The following is a 14,333-nucleotide window of genomic DNA, read 5'->3' as shown; positions in this document are numbered from 1 at the left end:
TAATAATGCCATATTTGGGCATCTAAGCCATAAACTCCATCATTGATTTGACAACAATGCCAAGGCTTAGTAACAAAAATATCTCAAGAGTTCTGTTTAAATTTTTAAACAAGAATAAAACCCACACACAATCATGTAAGAAAAAAATGTTTGGCCTGATTTTTTTTTTGTCCTTACGTGTACATGGCATGCTTTTCTCATCTTTGTCCGCGCGATAGTACGAGTTGTAGCACTGACACTCCACAGACGTTTCCCCTTCGGTGAAACTGTTCTCCGGGCACTGTCGGCACGCAAAACTCCCTGCCTCCCATTTGAAGTGGTTCCGCCGACAACCTGGGAAAGAAAACAAGTAAAAATATTATAAAAAGTTTTGCAGAAAAGTACTCATACTGTATAATATGTCCTATTGAATGTACCCTAACTGCGTTGGTCTTTCAGAGAACCTAAACATGCTAAAAAAGAACCATATTACCCCATTCAGCAACTTTTTAAAATCTGCTAAATTGGAGTAAAAGAACATGAAATAACTATCAATATCTGCTGCATGGTAGCTGTAAACATTCCATGCCGAGCATCCATATAATAGTCCACAGAACACTCGGCTTCAATGTATCAATACACAACTTTCAGAAATTTAATCACGACTGTTGTTGTGTACATTAGGGTATGGGTTTTCCATATATGCATTACTTCAGCAGGTGCATGAAAATGGCGGCCACTATAAGGAATGCTTATCTTTGAATTTTTTCGCATTTTTTTTTCAGACGACATGACGAGGCGGTTATTAAAAACTGCACATGGAAAGGATTTTTTTTATACTTCTTCAAAATGTTATTTGCCTGACACGTGGAACACATGTTATATTGTTAAAATTACTAATTCCTTAAGAGAATTTTTTCTCCTGTCAACAAATCTTTACAAACAGCCCTTGTATATAAATTTCATATATGTATATATATATTGCAGAGTTCCACTGCAAGACAACATATAAATATTTGATACATTTAGTTGATAGACCCGAATCAGATGATATTTGTTGTTTTTTTCCTCTCCAATAAGTAGCAAGAATGTATACTTATATTGCCTTTCAAAACCAGTTTCAACCATAACAAAAGTGGCGAAAAAGAAATGTTTAATTTAATAATATATTTAACTAATATAATTATTTCAAAGAACAATTTTCACCATCTCTTGACTTTGTTACTCGCAGCCTCCTACGGTTTCAACTGAAAGCTCATCAAAACAAAAGCACTTCAGGGCAACGGAAAGAAACATTGTTTTCTGTACAATCTTTAGCAGGTCCATGAATTTCAATTAAAAATTGATGACATTCTGAATCAAAGTGTTCCTTCAATTAAATATTCAACATTGTCGGACAACTTTTCATTTTGTTTGATTACAATTTTATTGAAACTGACATTTAATTATTTATGCAAATAAGCTTTTATTGGAACCTAATCAGATTTGAACAATATTTATTCGGCATACAAAAACACAATACCTTAGACCTTTGTGCTTTTGTCAATTAGTCAGCCAATTTCAAACTACAATAATCATATAAAAGCCCAATAAAGATCACTTTTTCTGATATAAGCCCGATACCCATCGAAGATCAATGCTGACCAAATGTAATGCGAGAACAACATGATTTCGCCATTTTTTCAGAGAATCAAACAATCACCACAAAAGACCTTCTTTACACAAATTAAATAAAAATTACCACTGGTTACCATCTAAATTATCAGTGCCTGTCACGCAAAGGGCGATGGTGTCAAGAAACCCGTGTGTGCCTCGTGGAAAAGCGGACAATCATTTTTAGTGCAAACAATTACTGCTCCCTCAAATTAATATCTTCTCCCAGATCAGGTGACCATCAATGACCAATCAGATATCTCCTTACAAAACAAGACAAATGTCCTGCAGCCAGGCGCATGTCAATTCAATGGGTGGCTAAATTTGCGTTTTAATTATCCACAAAAGGCACGTACCAGCCCGCGATTTTCACCGAGGCAAAAAATTACTGGTTGTCATTTTTGTTCTTCATTATCAAAACAACTCGCAAATGATTTATAATTCTCCCAACTGGTCATCCAACAATAAAGCTTTATTCACAATATCGCCATAATTGAATAATATCAGGAAAATGGACAATTTTTACATCTTTTTAAGTTGGGGTGACCAATTATCTACACATTTATTTGATATAAACTTTTCCTGCATAAATTTAAGTAAAAGCTGCTAATTTTTTGACAATAAAAGGAAAATAAAATGTATTTGTCAAATTAAACCAACGACTTCCCATAAAATAAAGACAATTTTAAGGTAATAAAATTCTAAACTTATGTTTCTACCTTATAATATATCATGTCTTGAATGGACACAGTATTTTACACAACATTAAGGGAAATATCTCTCATGTTACAAGTATTAAAAACATCCACATGGTTTGAGCTGCCTTTTTTCTATTCTTGCAGCCCATATGTACTATAAGGCTTATAAATATAATTTTTTTGTTTAAATAGGTCCACCCACTGCCACTCATCCGATATACACTCCCTGCGTCATTTGCATTGACAATGTGTCAGCAGCCAATGAGGTTTACAATATTCTTAAAGTCAGTTAGATGGCCTGACCTAGGCTCACTCCGCCCACTCTTAATCATTCAGATTTTATTTCATGTCATCTAACTATTACTTCATATCAATGACAGAACACTTCATATCAGCTGAACAACAGTTATCATCTCACCATCGCATAATTATACCGGACAAGAAAATAATGTTACAGAGTACGAACATCAATCTACTCATTGATGTATATCATACTTTTTTACACAACTACCTTTACGTAACAGCATAATTACAACCATAAAAGAGAGAGCTTTCTCAGTTAACATCACGCGAAAACCAAGTTCTCTTGTCATTTCCTTAACCCATCATGATTACAAGTGCATTTATTATGATTCGCCATTTTATTATTTTTTTGCATGTTCAAGAAAGTCCATCACAGAACTGTCATTATGTTTAAGCGCTATAATTATACTTAAGTTTTATAACAACTTGACTTCAAATGCCTGAGAAAAACTTCACTTCAAATGCTTTAAAGCTGCACTCTCACAGATTTACCATTTTTCCAAATTTCTAACTTTTTGGAATTAGCAAATTTTTGTGTAAATATCTGCAAACCAGTGATGAAAGACTGCTGACAAAAGATCAGATTGCAGATTTTCATATTTCCATTCCTAATTTAATGTTTTATGGCTTAAACCTTTACTAACGATTTAATAAAAATGCATAAAGCATCAAAATAACGTTCTTAACCTAAAGAATAATAATAATAAAAAAAAAAAAAAAGCCGTATTAATACCTACCCTACCTGTTTTTAAACAAGATGTAAACCCTAACCACACAATTTTATTTCTTTTGCCCAATGAGTCACATAACTTCAAAATGACCACACCGGGATGTTTTAGACCATTAGAAGACCAAAATGCCCTCTCATAAGAACGAACCATTCCAAAGGGTCTTTTTCAGGCACTTCACCCACTTAAGAGGACAAGAAACCGTGCCCCGTGAAGGTCCTCCAGCCCTCGTTGACAAGAAAACGCCCGTCAATCATTATGCCCGAAATAATGGTCACTCCTGGGATGGCATAAGCGCCCATTTTTCTCCCGGGTTCGCGACCTTATATGGTACCAGGCCCCAGCGGGTTATCAATTAACTGATGAGTTATGTCAATGGAAAATTGCTTCTTTTTATTAATTGGGTTTTCTTACCCCAGAATAAACTTAATTGGCTCATTTCGTCACCCATTTGTGTGAAGAACTGTAATCTTTGTAGAGAATATAAATAATGTTTCTTTATCATGATACATGAAAATGCTGGATAGTTTAAAATGTCAGGAAAATCAGAAAACTTTTAATCACTTTTTACATTCAGTTTTTGTTCATTTATGATTATTAATTATATCATTTTTTTAATTGTTTTTGGATGATTAAATCTCTTTTTTAAAAAGGGAGATACTTCTGTTCAAAGGGATTCAATCATGTTGTTTTTTTTTTATAAAATTACAAAGAGTAGACTTTGTGTCAATAAAATAGCTACAAGTTTCTCCAAATTGACTATTCTGAAAAAAAATTTTTTTTAAAAAGTCACTGTATCTAACATGTATTGCTGAATGAAAACAAAATGCAAACGTGTTCTTGAACAGCTGTCAAAAACAAACAAAGATTCCACACGAGTGCAACTCCGATCCATCATCGGCAAGACAGGCTTTTAATAGCCCAAAATTCTAACCCAGCCCGCGTCCCGCCTGACGCCCGAATTTAATAACACTTAACCCTGCATTTCCTTGCATCCAATTCCATAACTAATATTGCCTGTCAAACAAATTAATCCACCCCAAATGCAGCGAGACACCAATTTTGTAAAGTGATGAAGTCGAGTCTTGAGCTATCCTGTCAATGGGCTTAAAGGCATGAAATCCACTAAACTTCAGAATCGCAAAATAATGCACAGCATTCACATTTAATGAAATTCTGCTCAACATAAAATTGAAAAGAAAAGAATATGACATAAAAAATTAGAGCTCTGTGCCTGAGAACAAATTTGTTCATAATTACATTGAATGAAAATTGATAGTGCCAAAAAAAAAAATGTCCACCATAATGAAAACCCAAAAATGACGATGACAAATGTGAATCAGTCTCTGTGTCCATGGTGACAAAGAGCTCTAAAAGTCTGGCTGGGGATGAGTTCCGGTCAACACTTCCGCTATTTCACCAGGGCACATTTACCATTGTGACATATTCCTTACTGGACACAATGTGCTCATTTATTCTCAGAGAGAACCAAGAAACTTATCTCTGAGTATAATTAAATTAAGACATTGATACTGAAAACATAGAAGTAGTCCTTGCCATAAAATTCAAAACTTTTTCTCCCACATATAAATGTTTTAGTTTCTTGAACACTGACTGCAACACCACTGTTGCCCAACTTTCTAAATCTAGCAATTAATTTATATATAGCTGCCTTAAAATATAGCTGCCTTAAAATATAGCTGCCTTAAAAAATGGAGACCAACAAGCCTGAATATACCATATTTACTAATAATTAAGGGGAGCCAAAGAACAATGTTCATAGGCTACAGTGTTTGGAGTTTTTTTATTTAAAAATAAAATAAAATGCATCTGGTCTGATTCTAAAGACCCTGACAATCTTTACTCAACGAAGGTCATTGCTAAATCAGTCACCGATGCCAATTAATTGACCAGACCAGATGTGTTGGGAATTACAAACGTTGCCAAAATATTCACACCCAGACTTCACCATTTAAATCCATTGAGCCAGCCATGCAGCATAGCACATCAATTATATTCCAAATTCTTAGTTTTCTTTCTCCTCCACCATATGGCACTGCATATCTAGGACTAGCCTGCAAACTCATTAGTTCTAATCCAATCTTTCAAGGGGACAGGGTCTTGGTGTTGACTCGGAATGTTTCTTGGATGCCTGAGTCGGATAATTGACCAGAACGATCCTTCTTGTCCATCAAAAGCTACCCCATTCTTTTAAATGAATTGAAATGAACTGTCAGGTGGCCTAAGTGACTAATTATTAATTTCGTTAAATGCTGGGATCGACTGCTTGTCATTTTTAGCAATATGTTTTTCAAATACTGCATTTTTCTCAATCCAACCAGAATATTTTAGCTCTAAACTGTTTTTTTTTGTTTCTTATATATATTTACATAATGTTATGTATTATTGGTTTTGATCGACTATGTTGTTTGGCAGACAATCCAAAAAGATCCTCAGCTAGATGTTCACAAATAGAGCAGGTAAAGAAAAAAACACAAAATAATAATAAGAGCTTACATAGTTCTGATATGTATTTATCCCTGTGCTCATGTAATGGAAGTGAAACATATTGAAGGTGCGTATCACAAATCAGGGCTTTATGGGATAATGCGTTTCTTATGCAAATCATCTGCATGAGTAACGCACATTTTACGCTAACTCGAGTTCCATGAATTTCCTCCCTTATAACATTAATCTGATATTCCGATATTTTGTCCTAAATGATATTTTCAGACACACGTCTATGTTACAATGGATAAGATTTATGAATATCAAGACTTTGGCCGTGTCCGTCCAATTATCCCCAGTGTCCAAGTAATGTGAAAATTATGCCGAACTAACGCGCAGGGATTTCCAACGTGCCTTGAGAGGTTTCTTTGATCATTTGTCTTTTCAGACGACGTCTGTTGTCATCGAGTGAAATCTGACCCGCACTAGCCCGACCCTGCCCATGTAACATGCTTTGTTAACTTATGGTCGTCGAATATTACGGGGCATCAGTTTTCGACAATGTTTTGACTTTTGATACCGCATTAAATATTTTGACGGCTCAACAATACATTCAGGAGTTGAACTCAGGTTTGACCAATGTTGGATGATGGTTAATGTGTAAAATATCTGACAATGTTTTCATTAAGTTCCTAAAATGTGTTCAAGCAGAAGTATTGGTTTACTTCAGCGAACATTTTGCCATTATTTGGAGACTTTCTCAACCCTAAGATTTTTTCATCAGTGACAAAATTAATTGTAACAAAATTACAATCACTGTTTATTGAAAGACAATTGAAAAAGATTTTACTAAAAAATATTTCTATTAATCTATTCATGGCTTATTTTGCAATATGTGACCTTGCTGCGATGGCTTCTTTTTTTCAGAGAACACCAAGATGAACTGGATCTGGGTCATTGAGGTCATGTTATTAACAAAACATAGGACAAAATATGTAAGATAAAAAACTTAATACATATATTTTCTCAGTGTTCATTCATTCAACATCTGAATGCTTGTAGAAACTGGAATAAAGATAAATTGAATTGATGAAAGTAATACAGCTATTCCTTTCCAAGTAAAAATATTAAAACTCCTATCTTTCAATTCCGAAAAGCGTTTGAATGATGCCATTGTTGATAAGCTGGCGTCTTTCAAGTTCAGTATATGCCAAGAAAAGCTCACATTTACTTTAAAATTGACAAAGTAGGTTGACGAAAGACACATGGCCTGGATATGGTCACATCAAATTTCGGAGTATTTGTTTACAATTGATTCCTGTCTAATGACAAGCGATACATCCAAGGGGCCTAACTTAATCATGGTCATTATTCCTCATTTTCTGCAGAAAGATGCGAAAATCCTGATATTCCTTGGAGAAACCATAGAAATTTGTAAAACACAACAAAAATTAGGAAGCCGCTGTTATTAGGCAGTTATTTTCTGAAAATAGCAATGCACAATTCAAGATTTTGGCAGTACGTCTAGAGAAAGACTTATCTGAGGCTCCCCTCAAAAATTGTGTGGTTAGGGTAACATAATTCAAAAGCAGACCTGTAGGGTGGGTAGGATTTGGATTTCTTTATATTATTTCGGCCAAAAAAATGGTATGGTTACGGTTACATTCTTTTCAAAAACAGGTAGGGTAGGTAGGCTTTTTTTTAATTTTATTTCTTTATTAGGGCTTTATATAAGACCATTATTGTCATCATTGGAGAATGGTGTTAAAGCATTCTTCTGTATAAATTTTTATAGGTTTTAAACTAAATATTAAAACCACCCACTTAAAAAAGTTGCTGTTTTTTTTGTTTGTTTTTTTTACCTACTCACTATTAAAACCGGTACGGTCGGTGACTATTTTATAGGTAGGGTTGTGTAACCTGAACCAAATGTTGTTGTTTTTTAGGCCTTATAAGGGCCTTTAATGTAACATCTTTGAACATTGGGGAATATGGCGTAAAAGTCATTTTCAGTATAAGGGTTTTAAAACTACACATTAAACATCTCCGAAAAAAAAAAAAAACAGCATACAAAAACAACAACAGCAGGTTCAGCACCTATTACGTAAATAGGGTGGGGTAACCCTAACCTTTCTTTTTTTTTCGGCCTCAGTCCAAGAACTAAGGGAAACTAATTGTCGGCTGATTAGCAGAAAATCATTAGATAGTTAGTCTGTCTTACTTCCCTCAGAACTTACAATCCATCAAAACATCGGAAACACCAGCAGATAATTACAACAATCGGAATTGTACCTCGTCATCTGCACAAAATTATTGTGATTGGATAGTTGACATGATTTATAGGCTACTCACAGCCAACACAAGATTTCTGAATATTTGTATGGTTAAATTATAGTTGAACATTGTTTTCTGAATTGCTTTCAAATGATATGAATAGGTATGATTATTAACGTAAATTTATAAATTTCCTCTTCCAATCATTTTTTATTTGTTTATTTAAGTTTATCAAGGTCTGCCCACACCCACTGGCTGCATGATGGCTTGAGCCAGCCAAGACGCCATCATGACTTAAATTGTGTAAACAAATATATGATATAAGTGACATGAGATAGAAGTGACTGCAATTCGCAGTCAAATCGAGACAATGCAAGACTTGAAGAAACAGAGTGAGGGACCAGCTATCAGAGTGCGATACCCTAGCTAGCTCTTTTGTGAAAAGACCACTTCTTAATTTAACTAGCTCAGTGTAAAGCATCAATACACAGGGAAAAAACTTTCCTTGGTTAAACCAGTACTGATCGAGTACAACATCAATAATGAACAAGCCTAAATTCTTGTCCAAAAATTAAGCCCGGGCCTCCATCATGCAGCTATATTATAAAAATGTAGAATTTGAGCAAGCCCGAAAAGCATTATACCAGTGCAGGGCGGACTTGGGCTCATTTCAAACACTGCTCTTCATTTCATAGTTTATTGTTGCATTGTGTTTTTTAACAATATAGCTATAAAATATTAAAATGATTCTATGATTTAAAATGGCAGATACATTTAATATTTATCAAAAGGTAGAATAAAACTACATTGGTTAATTTCAAACTGTCATGTCTCATTATATCCCATGCATATGTGTATGCATACTTAATACAGGTTTTATTTTTTGATAACTTAATTGTTGAAAGTTCAATTCATACAAAACTATAAAATTTCCCTGTTCTTATCAAATAATCTCAATTTACAAAGACATTCTCATGTCTGAATCAAAGAAATGTCACTCAAACAACACCGCCAATCTACGAAGCAATAACAAAATTATTACACTTAAGTAAATTGAAAATATTTCTTTTAATAAGATTAACCGCACTCCAACACAAAGAACATGTTGGCCTTTCATATTGGCGAAAATGAGAAAATGATAATTTAGCGGCAAAACTGAAGTAAAAACGAATTTTTATGTCCGTTATTTGTGATCAGTCAGGTTTAAGAGCCTTTGTACCACAAATTGACGCAGATACACAAAAAATACAAAAAACATAATTTGAATGGAAAATTGCCGTATTGAAAACCTATTTTAAGTGCATGGTGTCCCGCAACGCCCCATAGAGGGTTATAGTCACTGAAATTTAAGGTAAAGAAAAATTAACAAGGCCAGTTAAATTTATTCTAGTTGGGTATATTAATACAGCATTTGTCATCTTTTTGCTACTGTTTTGGGAGAGGGGCTTGGGGCCTGTCTGTTTTGGAAAAATGAGTCATTAACTCATTTTCACTTTATTAAATTGGTAGTTCAAATTTTGCCTAGATATACTTTGAAAAAATAAGCAGAAAAGAAAAAAAAAAAAAATGTGATACAAATACACAAGTTTTCCACACTAAGACAGATTCCTGGGTCCATTCTTTTATATATTTTTTATTCTTTTCAAATCATCAATGTGAAAGTTTATTTCTACATTCGTGAAAAAAGTATGTATTATTTAGAATTTGAAATGTACGCATTTATGTAGGGCTGAAATTGGACAGAAAAAAAAGACACTGCAATATGATCTTCAAAAATAATGAAAAAGCATGAGCAAAAATCATCACCATTGCCTGCACCCATTTCAAAAAGGTAAACACTGAATTTTTTTTTTTTCAAAAATCATGCACGAGACATATGTTACAGCTGCTCTTACAATTATACCATTGTAAATTGCAATGGCCCTATAAAAAATTCATGTGAAAAAATATCCCGCAACCCATTTATAAAACTTGTAATGGTCGAAGCACTGCAAGCTCATGAAACCCTATACCTGAGTGATATCCTTTAAGGTGAAACCAGAGAACCCAGAATAAGAATTGTCCCACCCTGAAATTGATTTTAGGTGACAGCTACGTCTTTATTTTGACAGGGAGTGATCGAACAGTAGCGTTTGTCTCTTTCCTTTAATTAGAAGACAAAAACTTCGGGAACTTCTCTTTTTTATGTCACAATTTTCCACTAATTACTGGACACAGGCTAATTACTTGAATTTTGGACAAAGGCCTCCCCATTTAAAGTCCGGAAATTAGGGACCACTTTCCACCCAAGGACAAAGAGAGTAAATCAGTCTGTAGGGAGAAATTGATACTGAAATTTGAACGATCCTTCATACTTTAAACCTTTGGAATTTTCAACAAAGTCAGCAAGTGTGGTAGAAATATCTTTTGTTTAAATGGTTTAAATTTCATGTCAACACCTAATTGCATAACTTTTAATTCAATAAGTATTCCCTGAGCTTATAAATTCCTACCACCTGAGGAGTAGATTATATTGTTTAAAAAATGTTTGTTATAACACATATCAATGGTAAGAACTATTTCCTTGCATTACAAGACGGCTGTTAAAAACTTCTTGTAAGCATTGAGCTTGACACTATCTTCAAACTTACACAGCTACAAGCTATAAATGCCAGAGGAAGAAGCATATAACAGCATTTCTGCGAGCATTCTGATATACAGCCGCATAAAATTCCACATTGAAAATGTCAGTTGCCATGAACAATTCTGACAATAAAGACGTTTGTTCGCACGTAAAACATGCAACCGTTTTCAATTACAACAACAGTAACATTGTCGGCAACGCTTCAGACACATTCTACCAGATGCTTAAGTCATTTCCGAAAAACTGCCCGAGCTTGATACAGATAATGACTTTAACAGCTTCTTGGGCTGACGTTTAACTTGTGAATCTTTGGGAGAATTTCAAACAGAAAAATGATTGGTTCATGCAACCACTTAAAGATCTCACCCAGCGAAATTTTACTTTTAAAATTTACTAATTCCCTAAGTGGCAATCATGGACAATTCTGATCTTTAATTGCCATTTACCTCTCAATGTGAATGCCCTGGAAATTGATACAAATGTGTATAATATGTTGTACCATTTTATGAGTGTTCCCTTTGATTTCTTCTTTTCATTAATTCCAATATTGGAAAGGTAACAACAAGGCGGAACTGTTCAATAACTAACATGCAGATAAATTACATTGCCATTCAGATATATGGCATGCTATTTATTGAACATTGTCCCTTTACAACTTAAAGTACAATTCGTTCACTTCACCCACAACCCTTATGATTAAGATAATACACTTGCATTAAAGTGCTCATAATTAAGTGATTTCAATAAGTCAGATTAAGCTGCACTCTAACAGATTGACTGTTTTGACAACTTTTTAAGTTTTTGTCTTTGAATGAGCCAAATTTTGCGTTAATGTAAGAAAACTGGTGATATAAGACTGCTGATAAAAAAATAAGATCTCAGTTTTTAATATCTACGATCAAAATTGATGTTTTATGGCTAAAAGCGTTACTTAACGCTTTAAAAAAAATTCAACAAATTTCGGCAGTTTTACGAACAATTGAGATCTGATCTGTGGTATCCTACATGTATATGACTGATTTGAAAACACTGATGCCAAAATCAGCTGATTCTGAGACAAATAATGACTTAATTGTCAAATCGATCAATCTGTGAAAGAAAAGCTTCAGAGTGCTGTAACTCGTACTTAACATACATAAAAGTAACATCAAATTTACAAATGCTTACTTACCAACACACTGTTCATCGTTAACGCCCTCGTAACCAGGGTCACAGTGACATCTGCCGAGCGGAATGTCCCAAGTCCCATCACTCGTGCAGTAAAACAGAGGGCGTGATACTTGTGTTGAATGAGCGATACACGCACCTTCCTTTTCCACGTTTGATGTCCGATCAACACCTGTCGGCGTTTCCGAGAAAAATGCGTATAACTGAGTTGTATTCGGGCATACTTTGTAATACACTTTGACGGTCACTAACGATAAGCACGCTCCCGTGTCCTGAAACGCGAAGTATACTCCACGTAGGCCTTTCCTCAACGGCATGAACTTTGTCACATTATTTAGTCTCGAGTCTGTTGCACTTTCACCCAGTAAGTGTGCTGGAATTATATCTACCAATGTATACGAAGAGTCATCCCACGTGGGCATATCATCATTGGCGATGTCTTTATCAGCCTCGTATGAATATAAATTAAACGTCTCTCGACATGACTGTATTTTTTCTGGATCACTATGTTTTACGCACTTTCTCATGGTGAACACCATTTCTATATATAGGCTTTTGGCATTGCCAACATCTATAAATGGTGTTCGTAACCAATTGTTCACATTTTTGCTCACCACGTGACATGATGTGTGCACTTTATATGGATTTAAACGTAAATCTATGATGTATGTCGATAACTCGCTCCACTGAAAATAAAAGAGAAAGAAAAATAAGCAAAATAATATTAATTTTGTCTGTTTTGGTGAACACTTTTAACTTCATAAATTGTATCACTAACCAATTGGTAACTAATGTTTTTCCAAGACACAACAGCGGAATTTAAAATTAGCCTCATGTACCTTATACCCATGAGGTATCTTCCAAAAAAGCAGTATTTTTTATTTGTAAGCAGTGTGTGTGGGTGGGGGACAGGGCTTAGAATCATGGACTGGGGAGGGAGGGGGGAAGGGTAGCTCCTGAATAAAAACTTCATATAAATGATCAGGCAACAACTGCACAAATAATAATTCCATTCACAGAGCTCAAACAATTCCTATCCATACAAATAAATGTCTTATAAGTTCAGAACATCCCCATGTTCGATTACAAATGAAGACAGATTGTTTCATTAGCCGAATGACATCCAATGTTTACAATTGGACGGCAATACACTTAGGTCAATATATCTCACACAGGGCCCAAGTTCTTGCAGATATTAACTTTTCTCCTATAAGATAAGACACTATACATAATAATTGACACTGTCATAATTTTTTATCTTGACATAATATTTTTTGGCTAGACCACTCCATCAAACCACATGGTAATAACACTATTACTTCATGCAATACATATTTTGCATGATGGACTACATAATACTAAATTGCCATTTTAAGTTTTGAAGATAATGAACTTGTCTATCATTGATGCACCCATCATATTTATCTTAAAAGACGCCCAAAGCATATTATTTTGTGTCTTGTCAGAAAAGAGGCCACATGAATATGTCATATTTGTCCTAAAAGATGCCCCATGCATGTGATGTATTTGTCCGAACAGACGCCCTATGCAGGTGATGTATTTGTCCTAAATGATGCCCCATGCAGGTGATGTATTTGTCCTTAAAGACACCCACCCCAAGCATGTGATTTATTTGTCTTAAAAGATGCCCCATGCATGTTATGTATTTGTCCTAAAAGAGGCCCCCTGCATGTGATGTATTTGTCTTAAGATGCCCCATGCATGTTATGTATTTGTCCTAAAAGAGGCCCCCTGCATGTGATGTATTTGTCTTAAAAGATGCCCCATGCATGTTATGTATTTGTCCTAAAAGAGGCCCCCTGCATGTGATGTATTTGTCTTAAAAGATGCCCCATGCATGTTATGTATTTGTCCTAGAGGCCCTGTCTCCTGCGCATGTTTTATGACTCCCTTATCTTGTCTTATTTTTTGGAATAAGAATTGGTAGTGTGTAGCCTTCAAATAATATTTAAAGTAATAAAATGACTGACTGATATTATTTGTCTAACAGCAAGAAAGCTCAATTTTAAGATTTTTTGAAATAGAAAAAAAACATGATTTAAATACCTTCAATCTGTGAATATGACAAATTGGCATGCAAGTCTGTTATTGAGGGAAAATTTATGGTGTATGAAAAGGCCATATCCCTTTGAATGTATACTAATTTTAAATTATTGTTTGTTTACTTAACAACATTTAATCAAAGACTGATTCATTCATTTCTGTATTTTATTAGAAAAAGTAGTGAGGCCAAGACAATTCTATACTTTGTTAGGCTGGTGGATGGAACCACTTTCCTGTTTATCGAAATACGAAAATAAAAATGTCCAAATTTTTGTTGAGATGCTGCCACTGGTGGGGTGGGGGTTGTGGTGCTGCTGCTTTTGCTGTTGCTGATTTAGTAGCAGATGCTGTAGTTGTAACAATATCTTTATACAAGAAGAGTAAAATGGCTTGAGA

General features: G+C 34.6%; 1 protein-coding gene across 1 annotated transcript in view; it reads right to left on the bottom strand.

Annotated features, from left to right (window-relative positions):
* The window catches only part of LOC128246715 (ephrin type-B receptor 1-B-like), a 109,050-nt gene that overhangs the window by 41,478 nt on the left and 53,239 nt on the right, over positions 1 to 14,333 (bottom strand). The window contains exons 3-4 of the mRNA XM_052965088.1: positions 11,878 to 12,559; positions 178 to 333 (exon numbers count right to left, since the gene is read on the bottom strand). Coding sequence (XP_052821048.1) covers positions 178 to 333; positions 11,878 to 12,559 — 838 coding nt within the window. The remainder of the gene's footprint in view (positions 1 to 177; positions 334 to 11,877; positions 12,560 to 14,333) is intronic.

Source organism: Mya arenaria, chromosome 9 (genome assembly GCF_026914265.1).
Source record: "Mya arenaria isolate MELC-2E11 chromosome 9, ASM2691426v1".
Lineage (NCBI taxonomy): Eukaryota > Metazoa > Mollusca > Bivalvia > Myida > Myidae > Mya > Mya arenaria.
The sequence above is the reverse complement of the archived record's forward strand: the minus strand, read 5'-3'. Positions and strand labels throughout refer to the sequence as shown.